General features: G+C 40.6%; 1 protein-coding gene across 3 annotated transcripts in view; it reads right to left on the bottom strand.

The window, feature by feature from the left end:
• Nucleotides 1-21,754, bottom strand: part of LOC118374644 (electrogenic sodium bicarbonate cotransporter 1-like) — a 165,089-nt gene that overhangs the window by 24,714 nt on the left and 118,621 nt on the right. Inside the window, exons 16-21 of one of the 3 annotated variants that reach the window (XM_052460801.1) lie at nt 19,339-19,517; nt 17,606-17,678; nt 13,928-13,996; nt 13,235-13,408; nt 12,976-13,134; nt 2,256-2,349 (exon numbers count right to left, since the gene is read on the bottom strand). In XM_052460801.1, the coding sequence (XP_052316761.1) occupies nt 2,256-2,349; nt 12,976-13,134; nt 13,235-13,408; nt 13,928-13,996; nt 17,606-17,678; nt 19,339-19,517 (748 nt within the window). The remainder of the gene's footprint in view (nt 1-2,255; nt 2,350-12,975; nt 13,135-13,234; nt 13,409-13,927; nt 13,997-17,605; nt 17,679-19,338; nt 19,518-21,754) is intronic. The other 2 variants (XM_052460802.1, XM_052460800.1) reach the window with 2 other exon arrangements.

Here is a 21,754-nt window from a genome sequence, read left to right as displayed (position 1 = left end):
TGGCACTGAACAACGTGACGGTCAGGAGTAGGCTACAGGATTGGACGATTCTGAATTGTTTGCCTTCATTAGACTACTTTGTTCCAATATTTCTGTAAATCAGTGATATTTATTCCCATAGTAATTCATTATGGATCCATAACTAAATCAACATCTGCATATTGAAAGAGTATTTTTTTATTTTATTAACGAAATGTGTTTATTTGTTTATTAGGCTAATGGGCAGTCTACAATACATACTATAGTAAACATGAGAAAGTGCCTAATTCCTTACATAAGGGAAAGCAGGCCATGTCTGTACTCCAGAATACGGGGCACGTGGGAGACAGATGTTATTTTATAGTTGTGATGTCTTCACTATTATTCTACAATGTAGAAAATAGTAAATATAAAGAAAATATCTATTACGTGCCTCACAGTGTGCAGCTTGAGCCCCACCCTCTTCAAGATACTGTATAAATCAATGAATTGGCAAGGGCACTAGAACAGTCTGCAGCACCTGGCCTCACCTGATGTCTACTGTTTGCTGATGATCTGGTGCTTCTGTCCCCAATCAAGAAGGGAAGGCAAGAAGGGCCTTCTATGCCATCAAAAGGAAAATATCATTCGACATACCAACTGGGATCTGGCTGAAAATACTTCAGTTATAGAACCCATTGCCCTTTATAGTTGTGAGGTCTGGGATCTGGCTGAAAATACTTGAATCAGTTATAGAACCCATTGCCCTTTATAGTTGTGAGGTCTAGGATCTGCTCACCAACCAAGAATTCACAAAATGAGACAAACACCAAATTAAAGCATTCTGCAAAAATATCCTTGGTGTAAAACGTAAAACACAAAGTAATTTATGAAGAGCAGAATTAGGGCGATACCAACTAATTATCAAAAATCCGGAAAAGAGCCGTTAAATTCTACAACCACCTAAAAGGAAGCGATTCCCAAACCTTCCAACAAAGCCATCACCTACAGAGAGATTAACCTGGAGAAGGGTCCCCTAAGCAAGCTGGTCCTGGGCTCTGTTCACAAACAGACCACACAAAGCCCCAGGACAGCAACACAATTAGACCCAACCAAGTCATGAGAAAACAAAAAGATAAATACACATTGGAAAGAATTGACCACTATGACTGACCAATAATGAAGGAAAGCTTTGACTATGTACAGATAGTGAGCAATTGCTTTGGCAATGTAAACATAAGTTTCCCATGTCAATAAAGCCCATTAAATTTAAATGTAAATGAATTGAGAGAGAGAGGGAGAGAGTAGACCCAACCAAATCATGAGAAAACAAAAAGATAATTACTTGACACATTAGAAAGAATTAACAAAACAACTGAGCAAACTAGAATGCTATTTGGCCCTAAACAGAGAGTACACAGTGGCAGAATACCTGACCACTGTGACTGACCCAAACTTAAGGAAAGCTTTGACTATGTACAGACTCAGTGAGCATAGCCTTGCCATTGAGAAAGGCCGCCGTAGTCAGACCTGGCTCTCAAGAGAAGACAAAAAATGAGGTGGAAACTGAGCTGCACTTCCTAACCTCCTGTCCAATGTACGACCATATTAGAGACACATATTTCCCTCAGATTACACAGATCCATAATGAATTCAAAAAACAATCCCATATCCACTGGATGAAATTCCACAGTGTGACATCACAGCAGTAAGATGTGTGACCTGTTGCCACAAGAAAAGGGCAACCAGTGAAGAACAAACACCATTGTAAATACAACCCATATTTATGCTTATTTATTTTCCCTGTATATATATATATATAATATGACATTTGTAATGTCTTTATTGTTTTGAAACTTCTGTATGTGTGATGTTTACTGTTAATTTGTATTGTTTATTTCACTTTTGTGTATTATTTACCTCACTTTGGCAATGTTAACACGTTTCCCATGACAATAAAGCCCCTTGAATTGAATTGAATTGAGAGAAAGTGAGAAAGAGAGAGGGGGAGGGGGGACAACAGAGAGAGAGAGAGAGAGAGAGAGAGAGAGAGAGAGAGAGAGAGAGAGAGAGAGAGAGAGAGAGAGAGGAGAGAGACTTTAGAGTCATGCAGAGAGAATCAGTAAGTGACAGACGGACACTTCCCCCACTAAAACCTCTGAAGGCAGAGAGAGAGAGAGAGAGAGAGAGAGAGAGAGAGAGAGAGAGAGAGAGAGAGAGAGAGAGAGAGAGCAGAGCAGAGTAGGAGTGAAGGAGAAGGAGGAGGTTCTTCCATCCGTCAGGACAGCTCTACTCACTGGCGGATGCTTTATTACCTAAGAAAGGTTCCTGCTCCATCATGTCCATGGGGATCTTAATGCTGGGGACATTCTCAGTGTAGGGGAAGTCAGACTGTAGGGGACATAGCAACAAATAGTGACTGTAGGGGACAGAGCAACATAGTCTAACTGTACATAGCAACATAAACTCTGAATGTACATAGCAACAGATGATCTGACTGTATGTGCCATTGTAACAGATAATCAGACTGCAGGGGACATAGCAACAGAAACTCTGACTGTTGGGTAAAAATAACATATCATCTGACTGTAGAGACCTAGCAACAGAGTCTGACTGTAGGGGACATAGCAACACTCTGAATGTTGGGGACATAATAATAAATAATCTGACTGTAGGGTACAGAGCAACAGAGTGTGATTGGACCTAGCAACATGTACTCTGATGGTAGTTGACATAGCAACAGAGTCTGACTGTACCTAGCAACATATACTCAAACTGTAGGGGACATAGCAACACATACTCTGACTGTAGGGGACATAGTAATAAATACCCTGACTGTAGGGGACATAGCAACATTCTCATTTTAGAGGTAGTCTGGCTCTAGAGTAAATAGCATTCAAGTGAGGAAATGTAAAGACCTGCATGTCCATTTCCTGCTCGGGTGCATTGTGAACACTCAGCAGACATGTAAGGCAATTCTGTGTTTCCCATTTCAATCTGACTGAATTCAAAGTGACAGTTCTGCTTGGCTGCTGCATTTCTCTGGCCCTGTGATGATACAGTCTAACTGTGTTTCTCTGGTCCTGTGATGATACAGTCTAACTGTGTTTCTCTGGTCCTGTGATGATACAGTCTAACTGTGTTTCTCTGGTCATGTGATGATACAGTCTAACTGTGTTTCTCTGGTCCTGTGATGATACAGTCTATCTGTGTTTCTCTGGTCCTGTGATGATACAGTCTAACTGTGTTTCTCTGGTCCTGTGATGATACAGTCTAACTGTGTTTCTCTGGTCCTGTGATGATACAGTCTATCTGTGTTTCTCTGGTCCTGTGATGATACAGTCTATCTATGTTTATCTGGCCCTGTGATGATACAGTCTAACTGTGTTTCTCTGGTGCTGTGATGATACAGTCTAACTGTGTTTTTCTGGTCATGTGATGATACAGTCTAACTGTGTTTCTCTGGTCCTGTGATGATACAGTCTAACTGTGTTTCTCTGGTCCTGTGATGATACAGTCTAACTGTGTTTCTCTGGTCCTGTGATGATACAGTCTATCTATGTTTATCTGGCCCTGTGATGATACAGTCTAACTGTGTTTCTCTGGTCCTGTGATGACACAGTCTAACTGTGTTTCTCTGGTGCTGTGATGATACAGTCTAACTGTGTTTCTCTGGTCATGTGATGATACAGTCTAACTGTGTTTCTCTGGTGCTGTGATGATACAGTCTAACTGTGTTTCTCTGGTCCTGTGATGATACAGTCTAACTGTGTTTCTCTGGTCCTGTGATGACACAGTCTAACTGTGTTTCTCTGGTGATGTGATGATAGGGTCTAACTGTGTTTCTCTGGTCATGTGATGATACAGTCTAACTGTGTTTCTCTGGTGCTGTGATGATACAGTCTAACTGTGTTTCTCTGGTCCTGTGATGATACAGTCTAACTGTGTTTCTCTGGTGCTGTGATGACACAGTCTAACTATGTTTCTCTGGTCATGTGATGACACAGTCTAACTGTGTTTCTCTGGTCCTGTGATGATACAGTCTAACTGTGGTTCTCTGGTGCTGTGATGATACAGTCTAACTGTGTTTCTCTGGTCCTGTGATGATACAGTCTAACTGTGTTTCTCTGGTCCTGTGATGATACAGTCTAACTGTGTTTCTCTGGTCATGTGATGACACAGTCTAACTGTGTTTCTCTGGTCATGTGATGATACAGTCTAACTGTGGTTCTCTGGTGCTGTGATGATAGGGTCTAACTATGTTTCTCTGGTGCTGTGATGACACAGTCTAACTATGTTTCTCTGGTCATGTGATGACACAGTCTAACTGTGTTTCTCTGGTCCTGTGATGATACAGTCTAACTGTGGTTCTCTGGTGCTGTGATGATAGGGTCTAACTATGTTTCTCTGGTGCTGTGATGATAGGGTCTGTGTTTCTCTGGTCCTTTGATGCTTCAGTCTGACTGTGGTTCACTGGTGCTGTGATGCTACAGTCTAACTCAGCTGAACACCAGAACACAGTAAAACATAAAAGAAAAGGATTAGACCCATGAGAAAGCTGACCATCTAGAACGGTGGTAGAATCTAACACTGATCTAGAATGTTGGTAGAATCTACCGCTGATCTATACTGAACAAAACTATAAACACAACATGCAACAATTTCAGTTGCATTAAGTTAATTTAAGGAAATCAGTCAATTGAGATTAATTCATTAGGTCCTAATCTATGGATTTCACGACTGACTGTTGGTCACAGATACCTTTAGGGGCGTGGATCAGAAAACCAGTCAGTATCTGGTTTGACCACCATTTGCATTTACATTTACATTTAAGTAATTTAGCAGACGCTCTTATCCAGAGCGACTTACAAATTGGTGCATTCACCTTATGACATCCAGTGGAACAGCCACTTTACAATAGTGCATCTAAATCTTTTAAGGGGGGTGAGAAGGATTACTTTATCCTATCCTAGGTATTCCTTAAAGAGGTGGGGTTTCAGGTGTCTCCGGAAGGTGGTGATTGACTCCGCTGTCCTGGCGTCGTGAGGGAGTTTGTTCCACCATGACACATCTCCATCACATAGAGTTGATCAGATTGGTGATTGTGGCCTGTGGAATGTTGTCCCACTCCTCTTCAATGGCTGTGGAGGTTTCTGGATATTGGTGGCAACTGGAACACGCTGTCATACACGTCAATACAGAGCATCCCAAACATGCTCGATGGGTGACATGTCTGGTGAGTATACAGGCCATGGAAATACTGGGACATGTTCAGCGTCCAGGAATTGTGTACAAATCCATGCGACATGGGGCTGTGCAATATCATGCTGAAACATGAAGTTATGGTGGGATCTCGTCACAGTATCTCTGTGCATTCAAATAGCCATTGATGAAATGCAATTGTGTTCGTTGTCCGTAGCTTATGCCTGCCCATACTATAGCCCCACTGCCACCATGGGGCACTCTGTTCACAACGTTGACATCTGCAAACCACTCGCCTACACAACGCCATTCGCCTACACAACGCCATTGTGAGGCCGTTTGGACATACTGCCAAATTTTCTAAAACAATGTTGGAGGCGGCTTATGGTAGAGAAATTAACATACAGTTCTTCAACAGCTCTGGTGGACATTCCTGCAGTCAGCATGCCAATTGCATGCTCGCTCAAAACTTGTAGCATTGCGTTTTGTGACAAAACTTCACATTTTAGAGTGGCCTTTTATTGTCCCCAGCACAAGATGCACCTGTGTAATGATCATGCTGTTTAATCAGATTCTTTATTATGCCACACTTGTCAGGTGGATGGATTATCTTGGCAATGGAGAAATGCTCACTAAAGGGGATGTAAACAAATTTGTGCGTATGTAACATTTCTGGAATGTTTTATTTCAGCTCATGAAACATAGGACCAACACTTTACATGTTGCGCTTATATTTTTGTTCAGTGTGGAACATTGTTAGAACTTAAAGGGATAGTTCATTTGTGACATGAATCCCATTCAAGTCATGGGACATATATATATATACAAATAATGTGCTCATCATGTTCGAATCATCTATAAGCGACTTTGTTGACCTGCACAATCATGTCAGATGATTTGGACATGTGCGAAAAATGCTAATATCGGTCCCATGACATGAATGGGACTTGTGCCAATGCTAAAACGTTAGCTTGTGGAAACAAAACTAAATCATAGATTTCTGTCATACGATGTCCATACACTGCTTATAGGGCAAGGATGTCATTTTGTAATTTGGGTGAACAATCCCTTTCGTGCTGATCTGGAACACTGGTAGAATCAAATGCTGATCTAGAATGTTAGTAGATTCTAATGCTGATCTAGAATGTTAGTAGAATCTAATGTGGATCTAGAATGGTAGTATAGTTAAATGTTGATCAATATTTATGATATAACATAGCTTTACTACTGTTCCTTAATTATTTGTAAAAAAAAAACATGTAAGTAGTTATTTCTCTTAAAACTACATTTTTGGTTAAGGGATTGTAAGTAAGCATTTCACTGTATGGTCTACACATGTTGTATTAGGCACATGTGACAAATACAATTCGATTTCATTTCATTTGAACCCTGACTAAAACAACGATACAATCTAAAGCTGATCTAGAACACTGATAGAGCCTAACCCTGAACAACAATAAAGAATATAACCTAACCCCAATCTAGAACAATGATATAACATAACCCTGATATAGAACAATGATAGTATCTAAAGTTGATCTAGAACAATAATAGATCCTAACCCTGACCTTGAACAATGACCTAACCCTGATTTAAAACAATTAAGGCATCTAAAGCTCATTTAGATCAATGATGGAATCTAACCCCGATCTACGACAATAATATAACCTAACTCTGATCTAGAACAATGATAGAACCGGACGCTGATTTCGAACAATGATAGCATCTAAAGCTGATGTAGAACAATGACAGAAACTAACCCTAATCTAGAACAATGATAGAACCTAATCCTGATTTAGAAAAATTATTGAATCTAACCCTGATTTAGAACAATGGTAGAATCTAAAGATGATCTACAACAATGATAGAATCTGAAGATGATCTACAACAATGATAGAATCTAAAGCTGATCTCCAACAACGATAGAATCTAAAGCTGATCTACAACAATGATAGAATCTAAAGCTGATCTCCAACAACGATAGAATCTAACCCCGATTTAGAATAATGATAGAAACTAACCCTGATTAAGAACAATGACAGAATCTAACACTTCTTTTGGACTGGGGGGCAGTATTGAGTAGCTTGGATAAAAAGGTGCCCAGAGTAAACTGACTGCTACGCAGCCATAAAAGCTAGAATATGCATATTATTAGTAGATTTGGATAGAAAACACTCTGAAGTTTCGAAAACTGTTTGAATGATATCTGTGAGTATAACAGAACTCATATGGCAGGCAGGAACCTGAAAGAAAAATACAACCAGGAAGTGGGAAATCTGAAGTTTGTAGTTTTTCAACTCATTGCCTATCGAATATACAGTGTCTATGGGGTCATATTGCACAGTCTAAGGCTTCCACTAGATATCAATAGTCTTTAGAACCTTGTTTGAGGCTTCTACTGTGACGGGGGGAATGAGAGCTGATTGAGCCAGAGGTCTGGCAGAGTGCCATGAGCTGATCACGTCCGCACACGTGAGAGCGACCTGCGTTCCATTGCATTTCTACAGACAAAGGAATTCTCCGGATGAAACATTATTGAAGATTTATGTTAAAAACATCCTAAAGACTGATTCTATACATCATTTGACATGTTGCTACAGACTGTAACGGAACTTTTTGACTTTTCGTCTGGACCTGGTTTAGCACTTCATGAATTTGGATTACTGGGCTAAACGCACAAACAACAAGGAGGTATTTGGACATAAATGATGGACTTTATCGAACAAAACAAACATTTATTGTGGAACTGGGATTCCTGTGGGTGCATTCTGATGAAGATCATCAAAGGTAAGTGAATATTTATAATGCTATTCCTGACTTCTGTTGACTCCACAACATGGCGGATATCTGGCTTGTTTTTGTGTCTGAGCGCTGTACTCAGATTATTGCATGGTGTGCTTTTTCCATCAAGTTTTTTAAAAATCTGACACAGTGGTTGCATTCAGGAGAAGTGAATCTGAAATTCCATGCATAACACTTGTATCTTTTATCAATGTTTATTATGAGTATTTCTGTAAATTGATGTGATGTGCAAAATCACCGGATGTTTTGGAACTACTGAAAATAACGTGACAATGTAAACTGAGATTTCTGGATGTAAATATGAACTTTATCGAACAAAACAAACATGCATTGTGTAACACGAAGTCCCATGAGTGTCATCTGATGAAGATCATCCAAAGTTAGTGATTAATTGATCTCTATTTCTGAATTTTTGTGACTCCTCTCTTTGGCTGGAAAAATGGCTGTGTTTTTCTGACTATGCCATAACCAAACATAATCGTTTGGTGTGCTTTCGCAGTAAAGCCTTTTTGAAATCGGACACCCTGGCTGGATTTACAACAGGTTTATATTTAAAAGGGTGTAAAATACTTGCATGTTTGAAGAATTTAAATTATGGGCTTTCTATTGTTTTGAATTTGGTGCCATGCAATTTCACTGGCTGTTGGAGAGGTGGGGCGCTACCATCCCACATATCCAAGAGAAGATAAGAACAATGATATAAGCTAACCATGATATAGAACAATGATATAACCTAACCCTGATTTAGAACAGTGATACAACATAACAATGATCAATAACAATGTTAGAATCTAAAGCTGGTCTACAACAATGACAGAACCTAACCCTAAAATAGAACAATGACTGAGCCTAATCCTGAGTTAGAACAATGATAGAATCTAAAGCTGATCTCCAATAATGATAGAACCTAACCCTGACTAAAATGATGATGAAACTTAACCCTGATCTACAAAAATGATATCATCCAAAGCTGATCTCCAACTATGACATCATCTAAAGCTGACCTCCAACAATGATAGAATCTAACCCTGATTTTGAACAATGATAGAATCTAACCCTGATTAAGAACATTGACAGAATCTGACCCTTATTGAGAACAATGATATAACCTAACCCTGATTTAGAACAATGATATAACCTAACGCTGATTTAGAACAATGATACAACTTAACACTGATCTAGAACAATGATAGAATCTAAACATAGTCTATAACAATGATATAACCTAACCCTAACCCTGATCTCCAGCAATGGTAACCATGATCTAACCGTGATCTTGAACAACGATAGAACCTAATCCTAAATTAGAACAATGATAGAATCGAAAGCTGATCTGCAACAATGATAGAACCTAACCCTGATCTACAACAATGAAATCATCTAAAGCTGATATCCAACAATGAAATCATCTAAAGCTGATCTTCAACAATTAAATAATCTAAAGCTGATCTCCAACAATGAAATCATCTAAAGCTGATCTCCAACAATGAAATCATCTAAAGCTGATATCCAACAATGAAATCATCTAAAGCTGATCTCCAACAATGATATCATCTAAAGCTGATCTCCAACAATGAAATCATCTAAAGCTGATCTTCAACAATGAAATCATCTAAAGCTGATCTCCAACAATGAAATCATCTAAAGCTGATCTCCAACAATGAAATCATCTAAAGCTGATCTCCAACAATAATATCATCTAAAGCTGATCTCCAACAATGAAATCATCTAAAGCTGATCTTCAACAATGATATCATCTAAAGCTGATCTCCAACAATGATAGAACCAAAACCCTGACATCCAACAATGATAGAACCTAATCATGATTTAGATACAAAATAACACTGATCTATAACAAAGATAGCATCTAAAGCTGATCTACAACATTGATATAACCTATCCCTGATCTCCAACAATGATAGAACCTAACCATAATCTTGAATAATGATAGAACCTAATCCTGATTAAGAACAATAATAGAATCTGAAGCTAATTTATAACTATGATAGAATTGAAAACTGATCTACAACAATGATATAACCTAACCCTGATCTCAAACAATGATGGAACCTAATCCCAGACCTGATCAATGATTTAACCTAATTCTGATTTAGAGCAATGATAGAATCTAAAGGCGAACTACATCAAGGATAGAATCTAAAGCTGATCTACAACAATGACATGACATTACCCTGATTTACAACAATGACAGATCCTAACCCTGATCTAGAGCAATGATAGAACCTTATCCTGATTTAGAACATTCATAGAATCTGAAGCTGATCTACAACAATGATTGAGCCTAACCCTGATCTAGAGCAATGATAGAACCAAACCCTGATCTACAACAATGATAGAACATAACACACAATTTCCAACAAATATACAATCTAAAGCTGATCTAGAACAAAGGTGACTTAGAACAATGATACAACATAACACAGATCTAGAACAATGACAGAATCTAGACCTGATCTACAACAACGATATAACCTAACACTGATCTCCAACAATGATAGAATCTAAAGCAGATCTACAACAATGATATAGCCTAACCCTGATTTATAACAGTGATATAATCTAAGCTGATCTCCAACAATGATACAACCTAACCCTGATCTTGAACAATGATAGAACCTAACCCTAATTTAGAACAACAATATAACCTAACCCTGATCTACAACAATGATAGACCCTAAACCTAATCTAGAACAATGATAGAACCTAACACTGATTTAGAACAATGACTGAACCTAACCCTGATTTAGAACAATGATAGAACCTAACCATAATTTAGAACAATGATAGAACATAATCCTGATTTAGAACAATGATATGATCTGAAGCTGACCTAGAATAACAGAACCTCACCCTGATCTAGAAAAATTACATTGATTTAGAAAAATTAAGGCATCTAAAGCTGATCAAGAACAATGATGGACTCTAACCCTGAAATACGACAATAATAGATCCAAACCCTGATTTAGAAAAATTATACAATCTAATGCAGATCTACAACAATGATAGAACCAAACCCTGATCTCCAACAATGATAGAATCAAACCCTGATCTCCAGAATGATAGAACCTAATCCTTATTTAGAACAATGACATCATCTAAAGCTGATATCCAACAATGAAATCATCTAAAGCTGATCTCCAACAATGATATCATCTAAAGCTGATCTCCAACAATGAAATCATCTAAAGCTGATCTCCAACAATGAAATCATCTAAAGCTGATCTCCAACAATGAAATCATCTAAAGCTGATCTCCAACAATGATATCATCTAAAGCTGATCGACAACAATGATAGAACCTAACCCTGATCTAGAACAATGACCTTACCCTGATTTAGAACAATGAAGCCATATAAAGCTGATCTAGAACAATGATGGACTCTAACCATGATCTAAGACAATAATAGAACCTAACCCTGAACTTAACCCTGATCTACAGCAATGATTGAACCAAATCCTGATTTAGAACAATGATATAATCTAACCCAAATCCAGAACAATCCAAGACCTAACCCTGATCTCCAACAATGATAGAACCTAACCATGATCTTGAACAATGATAGAACCTAATCCTGTTTTAGAACAATGATAGAATCTAAAGCTGATTTAGAACAATATAATCTAAAACTGATCTACAACAATGATAGAACCTAACTTTAATCTAGGACAATGATTGAGCCTAATCCTGATTTAGAGCAATGACAGAATATAAAGCTGATCTGCAACAATGATATAACCTAACTCTGATCTCCAACAATTATATAACCTAATCCTGATATACAACAATGATATAATCTAAAGATGATCAACAACAACGATAGTACCTATTCCCTGATCTACAACGATGATAAAACCTAACCCTGATCAACAAAAATGATGTCATGTACAACAATCTACAGCAATGATAGAATCTAACCCTGATCTAGAACAATGATATAACCTATCCCTGATTTAGAACATTGACAGAATCTAAAGCTGATTTACAACAATGATATAACATAACACTGATCTGGAACAATGATAGCATCTAAAGCTTATGTAGAACAATGATAGAACCTAACCCTGATCTAGAACAATTATATAACCTATCCCTGATTTAGAACAATGACAGAATCTACAACTGATCTACGACAATGATAGAACCTAAACTTAATCTAGAACAATGATTGAGCCTATTCTGATTTAGAACAATGACAGAATATAAAGCTGATCAACAACAATGATAGAACCAAACCCTGCTTTCCAACAATGATCCTGATTTTGAAAAATGATAGAATCTTAAGCAGATCTACAACAATGACATTACCTAACGCTGATCTACATCAATGATGTAATCTAAAACTGATCTACAACAATGATGGAATCTAACCCTGATATAGAACAGTGAAAGAACCTTACCCTGATCTACAACAATAATACAACACTGATCTAGATCAACGATAGAACCAAACCCTGATTTAGAACAATGTTAGAATCTGAAGCTGATTTAGAACAATGATAGAACCTAACCCTAATTTTGAACACTGATAGAATCTAACCCTGATCTAGAACAATGATTGAACCTAACCCGGATCTACAACAATGATAGAACCTAACTTTGGATTCCAACAATGATAGAATCTAAAGCTGATTTACAACAATGGCACAACATAACACTGATCTAGAACAATGATATCATCTAAAGCTGATCTATAACAATGATATAACCTAACCCTGATCTACAACAATGATAGAACCTAACCCTAATCTAGAACAATGACAGAATCTAAAGGTGATCAAGAACAATGATTGAACCTAACCCTGATCTAGAACAAGGATAGCACCTAACACTATTTAGATTTAGAACATTGGTATGATATAATCTAACGCTGAACTTGAATGTTGGTAGAATGTAACACTTATCTATAATGTTGGTAGAACCTTTCACTGATTTAGAACATTGGTATAATCTAACTGCTGATCTAGAACGTTGGACATGTCTTTAAATGCTCACATCATCTATGTCACTGTCAATGCTCCTCATCTTCTTCTTCTGCTTAGCGTCCTCCTTCTTCTTCTTGTCCTTCTCAGGGATGACATCATCCAGGAAGCTCAGCTCGTGTTGAGAGAACATGTAGTCCATTGTCTTCCTCACCGCCACCAGGGCCAGGATCTGACACCACACGATACGTTGTTAACTCACACGCACATAAACAGAACTACCAGAAGCAGGATCTGAAGCTAGTTGGTCATTACGATCAGAGGAGACTCACCATGACAGGGAAGATAATCGCGGCCACGGTGGACTTGAGGACCCAGAGCAGTGCCAGACACAGGATCTGGATGAAGGTAAACAGGTGGACCTTCCTCAGAGGAACATGGCGCAGGTACACAAGGTCAGGTTGATGCTTAGCTGGCATCAGGAGCAGCTGGAGACGGTCCATGAACTAGAGAGAGATGGAGGGAAGGGTAGGGGGAGGAAGAGAGATGGAGGGGAGAGAGAGAGATGGAGGGGGAGGTGGGGGAGAAAGAGAGAGAAATAGAGGGGAGGGGTGGAGAGAGAGATGAGAGAGAGATGGAGGGGAGGCGTAGAGAGAGAGAGATGAAGGGGGAGGTGGGGGAGACGGAGAGGGAGGTGGGATGAGAGAGAGAAGGATGGGGAGAGAGATAGAGAATGACGGAGAGAATGACGGCGAGAGAGTGACGGAGAGAGAAAGAGATATAGATTGAGAGGGGGGAGAGAGAGAGAGAGAGAGAGAGAGAGAGAGAGAGAGAGAGAGAGAGAGAGAGAGAGAGAGAGAGAGAGAGAGAGAGACAAAAGCCTAGTCAGAAAGCTCCTATTACGTATTTTCGGTTTAGTCCATATTGCAAATCATTCTGGATAAGAGCCTCTGCTACATGTAACTAATCTAACTGTAAATGTGACATGCAGGCATTGGTTCCCTCAGGTCCTGATCAGCCAATACCTGCACTCCATTAAGAGATGCCACGCCCATGTAGAGGAACACTCCATACAGCACTGGCATGGGGATGAACTTGAAGAGAAACAAAGTTTGTATTATTGTTTTACAGTCCACAGTCGGTAGTACATTCTACAGTCTACAGTAATCTACAATAAATTCTACATTAGTCTACCTTGCAACCTACAGTCTATAGTACTCAACAGTACAGCATACAGTCTAAAGTATATGGTCTATAGTAGACTACAATACAGCCTACAGTATACAGGCAATAGTCTACAGTAGTCTACAGTACAGCTACAGTGGACTACAGTACAGCCGACAGTCTACAGTACAGAGTAAAATCTACAATAGTCTAGATTATAGCCTACAGTCATCTAAAGTCTACAGTAGTCTACTGTACAGTCCACAGCCTACAATCTAAAGTCTACAGCCCACAGCCGACAGTCTACAGTACAGATTACAGTCTACAGTCTTCAGTATACAGTCTACAATCTATCATCTACTGTAGTCTACAGTACAGCCTACAGTCTGCAGTAGTCTACAGTAGTTTACAGTACAGCCTACAGTAGTCAATATTAGTCTACAGTACAGCCTACAGTCCATAGTGGTCTATGGTGGTATATATAGACTACATTCTACAGCCTATGGTCCAAAATTGTCTACAGTACAGTTTACACTCTACAATAGTCTACAGTACAGCCTACACTCTACAATAATCTACAGTACAGCCTACACTCTACAATAGTCTACAGTACAGTCCACAGTCTACAGTAGTCTACAGTATAGCCCACATTCTACAGCAGTCTACTGTACAGCCTACAGTCCACAGCCTATGGTCTACAGTAGTCTACAGCACAGACTACATCCTATAGTTGTCTACAGTACAGACTACAGTCTACAGTCTATGGTCCACAGTAGTCTACAGTACAGCCTACAGACTACAGTCTAATGTGGTCTACAGTACAGACTACAGTTTACAGTCTACATTCTATGGTCCAAAGTAGTCTACAGTACAGTATACATTCTACAGTCTACAGTACAGCCCACAGTAGTCTACAGTACAGCACACAATCTAAAGCAGTTTATATTACAGCCCACAGTCTAGAGTCTACAGTAGTCTGCAGTACAGCCCACAGTCTACAGTACAGCCTACAGTCTACAATAAAGCCTACAGTCTACAGTAGTCTGCAGTACAGCCCACAGTCTACAGTACAGATTTTAGTAGTCTACAGTACAGCCTACAGTATACAGCCTATGGTATACAGTAGTCTAAAGTACATCTACAGTCTACATCAGTCTACAGTACAGCATACAGTCTACAGTCTATAATAAAGCCTACAGTCTATAGTAGTCTATTGTACAGCCTACAGTCTATGTTCTACCGTAGTCTACAGTACATCCTACAGTCTTCCGTAGTCTACAGTATAGACCACAGTCTACAGTCTACAATAGTCTACAGTACAGCCCATAGCCCACAGTCTACAGTACAGCCTACAGTCTACAGTAGTCTATTGTACAGCCTACAGTCTACAGTAGTCTACAGTATAGACCACAGTCTACAGTCTACAATAGTCTACAGTACAGCCCATAGCCCACAGTCTACAGTACAGCCTACAGTCTACAGTAGTCTATTGTACAGCCTACAGTCTACAGTAGTCTACAGTAGTCTAAACTACATTCTACAGTCGTCTACAGTACAGCCTACAGTCTACAGTCTACAATAGAGCCTACAGTCTACAGTCAACTACAGTACAGCCTACAGTCTACAGTCTACAATAGAGCCTACAGTCTACAGTTGTCTACAGTACATCCTAAAGTCTACAGTAGTATACAGCACAGCCTACAGTCTACAGTAGTTTACAGTACAGCCCACAGTCTACAGTAGTCTGCAGTCTACAGCCTATGGTATAAAGTAGTCAAAAGTACATTCTACAGTCTCCAGTACAGCCTACAGTAGTCTACAGTACAGTCTAGTCTACACTAGTGTCATGACGTTGGCCTGGGGGATAGGTTTATGACAGTCATAAATACCTCTTTCCCCTTTTTCCTCTCTCTACCCTACTGATGTTACATTTGCAAACCCCTTGGTTAACGTAGAGATTCTGGGAACATCAGAAGGTGGGGGGAAATGACCTATATTCTCATAATCCTACCAATTGAACATATGCGGTGGTACTTAATATGATGTCAGTTCGGTTGTCATCTGAGACATTCTCATCAATGATAAAATGACAAACTCTACAGTGGAATGTCTACACATCAGAGTTATCGGATTCACATGGAATTGTTGTTCAATTTAAATGTTTGAATATGAAATTATTAATGATGGGATGAATGTGATTTTAGCTTCTAAAATGTGAGATTTGCGTTTTCATAAGATAGGGCTCTGCTCAATCAGTGGCCCGCCCCTGTGAAGGGACATGGGCTATAAAACTTTTCAAACACGCCCTCCTCTCCCTTCCTATATAAAGCCTTGACGACAATATAACCTCCTGTTCCGAAGATGTGAGGACGACGGTCCGATGTCAGAATGGTTCAGATAATAACTATAGAACGAAGCCAACATCAGCATGAGCTTTGGTTGCGAATGGTATGAACTTTGAACTCTTATTCACTATAGAAGTGATACCTCCAAGCCGTTGAGTAAGCAACAGCAGATGCAAATGAGGGTTAGGGAGGAACAGACAGAGTATCCCGTCTATCACACAACGACGTTACTACAACGTATCCAGTTGACCACAAGAGACATTCTTCAAAGGACAAAGGACTCGGTTGGGCCACACGGCCTTCCATCTACCACCAACCAACTGAAGAACAGCTCAGAGTAAATATTTATTGCATTTTCCTTTTCCAAATGGGTGGTAATTTAGAATGCACAAGATTCTGTATTTACGATAACACAGCTTCGCCCTTTGTTCCTCAGTCTTCCCGCTCTTTCACTCAAACCCAGCCCCTTTTCTTTTGTGTAACCAGCTGTCATATCTGTTCCGCCCGCTAGGGACGTTTTTCTTTATGACGTAATTTGTAATCAAGTTATGATTGAATTATGTGTATGTGTAATTCTATGTGATTAGTTAGGTATTTAGTAAATAAATACCTAACTATTGCTGATTCAACTTGTTAGCCAGGGTTCGTGCAGATAACAAAGAATGTACAACTTTCAGATGAGACTGAGTTAAGATGACGATTAATATTGACTGCTATTGATGTAAAATATTACTAGGTCTTTAAGAGTTTATTCGGAAGATAACAGCTCCATAAATATTCTAGCTAATTACATTAGCTCAATCAGGTAATATTAATTACGGAGAAATTATTTGATAGAATAGCATGTCATATCACTTGATCCGGCATAGCCAACGACACGACACTAGTCTACAGTACAGAACACAGTCCACAGTCTACAGTATTCTACAGTGCATAATTCAGTCTACAGTCTACAGCACAGCCTACAGTCTACAGTGGACTACAGTCTACAGTAATCTACAGTACAGCCTACAGCCTACAGTAGTCTACAGTACAGACTAAAGTCTATAGTCTTCAGTATACAGTCTACAGTAGTCTACAGCACAGCCTACAGTCTACAGTATACAGTTGTCTACAGTATAGCCCACAGTCTACAGTATACAGTAGTCTACAGTACAGCCTACAGTCTACAGTATACAGTAGGTAGGTACATACCTTGAGGATGGGAGACATAAAGACAGACAGCCCCGTCAGAATGAATACACACACACCAGTGACTCTCTGCTCCCTAGGGAAAACATAGACATAGCTTTGGTTATACACACAAACACACACACACAGTTACCAATAGAGATTTCATCTATATTTTTCGTAGCTGTCGATTTACCACCAAAAAAACCTATGCCGGCATTAAGACCGCACTCAACGGTCTTAGGGCCATAAGGAAACAAGAAAACGCTCACCCAGAGGCAGCCTTAATGCAGGACAACTGAAATCCATTTTACCTCATTTCTACCTGCATGTCACCTGTGTAACTAATAGGGAAAAAAACTCTAGACCACCTTTCCACACACAAAGACGCATACAAACCTCTCCCTCACCCTCCATTTCGCAAATCAAGCATACCACCATAGTCCCTGTGCCCAAGAAGACCAAGGTAACCTGTCTTAATGACTACCGCCTGTAGCACTCACATCTGTAGACATGAAATGCATTGAAACGCTGGTCATGGCTCACATCAACACCATTGTCCCAGACACCCTGGAACAACTGCCCATACCACCCCTAGAGATCTACAGATGATGCAAACTCTACTGCCCTCCACATTGCCGTCACCCATCTGGACAAAAGGACAATCTGTGAGAACAGTGTTCACTGACTACAGCTCAGCATTTAGTGCCCTCCAAGCTCATCTCTAAGCTAAGGACCCTGGGATTAAACACCTACCTCTGTAACTGGATCCTAGACTTCTTGATGGGCCGGCACCAGGTGGTGAGGGTAGGTAACAACATATCCTCCACACTGAACCTACACAGGGGCCCCCCACCCCTGCTTAGTCCCCTCCTGTATTCCCTGTTCACCCACGATTGCTTGGCAGCGCACGACTCCAACACCATCATTACGTTTGCAGAAGACAAGGCAGTGGTAGGCATCACCGGTGACCATGAGACAGCCTACAGGGAGGAGGTCAGAGACCTGGCAGTGTGGTGCCAGGACAACAAGCTCTCGTTCAATTTCAGCAAGCTAAAGGAGTTGATCATGGACTTCAGGAAAATGAGGGTCAAGCACGCCCCAATCCACATCGATGGGCTGTAGTGGTGCAGGTTGAGAGCTACAAGTTCCTCTGTGTCCACATAACTAAAGAATTATCATAGTCCAAACACACCAACACAGTCATGAAGAGGGCATGACAATGCCCCTTCCCCCTCAGGAGGATGAAAAGATTTGGCGTCTACAGCTGCACCATTTAGTGCATCTTGACCAGTTGCATCACTGCTTGGTATGGCAACTGCTAGGCATCCGACCGTAAAGTGCTACAGAGGATGATGCATACGGCCCAGTACATCACTGGTCTAAGCTTTCTGCCATCCATGACCTATATACTGTTCTTTCTGCTACCGCAAACCAAGCGGTACCGATGCACTAAGTCTGAAACCAACAGGACGCTGAACAGCTTCTACCCCCAAGACTGATAAATAGTTAACCAATAGCTAGCTACCTGGAATATCAGCATTGACACTTTATGCACTAACTATTTAAATTAACACTGCTGTTACCGTTTATTATCTGTCCTGTTGTCTAGTCGATTTACACCTACCTGTATGTACATATCTACCTCAATTACCTAGTACCCTTGCACATCGACACAGTACTAGTCTACACCTGTTGTATACGACTCATGTGACAAATCAAATTTGATTTTGATTTGATTTTGTCATCATGCTCACCTCACTCCCAAGAACTTGGGCATTTCTCCAGGGGCGGATGTCTCTGTCTCCATCTTCAGACTGTCTATGTGAGCGATTGAGATGACCGTTGCCGCCACGTACCATGGCAACCCCATGAAGGAACATACTATCATCAGAACTGCAACCCAGAACAGGTCCAGGTGGTAGCCTGCGCCTTTCTGTTAAGAGGACAGCAGACATTAAAACACACGGAGACCCTGTCCTACCTTCAGACTATTGAGACCCTGTCCTATAAAACCTTCAGACTATTTAGACCCTGCCCTATAACACCTTCAGACTATTGAGACCCTGCCCTATAAAACCTTCAGACTATTGAGACTCTGTCCTATAAAACCTTCAGACTATTGAGACCCGGCCCTATAAAACCTTCAGACTATTGAGACTCTGTCCTGTCCTACCTTCAGATTATTGATCTACTGTCCTGTCCTACCTTCAGACTATTGAGACCCTGTCCTACCTTCAGACTATTGAGACCCTGCCCTATAAAACCTTCAGACTATTGAGACCCTGCCCTATAAAACCTTCAGACTATTGAGACCCTGTCCTGTCCAACCTTCAGACTATTGAGATCCTGTCCTGTCCTACCTTCAGACTATTGAGACCCTGTCCTATAAAACCTTCAGACTATTGAGACCCTGCCCTGTCCTACCTTCAGACTATTGAGACCCTGCCCTATAAAACCTTCAGACTATTGAGACTCTGTCCTGTCCTACCTTCAGACTATTGATCTACTGTCCTGTCCTACCTTCAGACTATTGATCTACTGTCCTGTCCTACCTTCAGACTATTGATCTACTGTCCTGTCCTACCTTCAGACTATTGATCTACTGTCCTGTCCTACCTTCAGACTATTGATCTACTGTCCTGTCCTACCTTCAGACTATTGAGACCCTGCCCTGTCCTACCTTCAGACTATTGAGACCCTGCCCTATAAAACCTTCAGACTATTGAGACCCTGTCCTGTCCTACCTTCAGACTATTGATCTACTGTCCTGTCCTACCTTCAGACTATTGAGACCCTGTCCTACCTTCAGACTATTGAGACCCTGCCCTATAAAACCTTCAGACTATTGAGACCCTGTCCTATAAAACCTTCAGACTATTTAGACCCTGCCCTATAACACCTTCAGACTATTGAGACCCTGCCCTATAAAACCTTCAGACTATTGAGACTCTGTCCTGTCCTACCTTCAGACTATTGAGACCCTGTCCTGTCCTACCTTCAGATTATTGATCTACTGTCCTGTCCTACCTTCAGACTATTGAGACCCTGTCCTACCTTCAGACTATTGAGACCCTGCCCTATAAAACCTTCAGACTATTGAGACCCTGCCCTATAAAACCTTCAGACTATTGAGACCCTGTCCTGTCCAACCTTCAGACTATTGAGATCCTGCCCTGTCCTACCTTCAGACTTATTGGGACCCTGCACTATAAAACCTTCAGACTATTGAGACCCTGTCCTGTCCTACCTTCAGACTATTGAGACCCTGTCCTATAAAACCTTCAGACTATTGAGACCCTGCCCTGTCCTACCTTCAGACTATTGAGACCCTGCCCTATAAAACCTTCAGACTATTGAGACCCTGTCCTGTCCTACCTTCAGACTATTGAGACCCGGCCCTATAAAACCTTCAGACTATTGAGATCCGGCCATGTCCTACCTTCAGACTATTGAGACCCTGTCCTACCTTAAGACTATTGAGACCCGGCCCTATAAAACCATCAGACTATTGAGACCCTGCCCTATAACACCTTCAGACTATCGAGATCCTGCCATGTCCTACCTTCAGACTATTTAGACCCTGTCCTGTCCTACCTTCAGACTATTGAGATCCTGTCCTGTCCTACCTTAAGACTATTGAGACCCGGCCCTATAAAACCTTCAGACTATTGAGACCCTGCCCTATAAAACCTTCAGACTATTGAGACCCGGCCCTATAAAACCATCAGAGTATTGAGACCCTGCCCTATAAAACCTTCAGACTATTGAGACCCTCCCCTATAAAACCTTCAGACTATTGAGACCCGGCCCTATAAAACCATCAGACTATTGAGACCCTGCCCTATAAAACCTTCAGACTATTGAGACCCTGTCCTATAAAACCTTCAGACTATTGAGACCCTGCCCTGTCCTACCTTCAGACTATTGAGACCCTGCCCTATAAAACCTTCAGACTATTGAGACCCTGTCCTGTCCTACCTTCAGACTATTGAGACCCTGTCCTACCTTAAGACTATTGAGACCCGGCCCTATAAAACCTTCAGACTATTGAGATCCTGCCATGTCCTACCTTCAGACTATTGAGACCCTGTCCTGTCCTACCTTCAGACTATTTAGACCCTGTCCTGTCCTACCTTAAGACTATTGAGACCCGGCCCTATAAAACCTTCA

This window comes from Oncorhynchus keta, chromosome 14 (assembly GCF_023373465.1).
Source record: "Oncorhynchus keta strain PuntledgeMale-10-30-2019 chromosome 14, Oket_V2, whole genome shotgun sequence".
Lineage (NCBI taxonomy): Eukaryota > Metazoa > Chordata > Actinopteri > Salmoniformes > Salmonidae > Oncorhynchus > Oncorhynchus keta.
The sequence above is the reverse complement of the archived record's forward strand: the minus strand, read 5'-3'. Positions and strand labels throughout refer to the sequence as shown.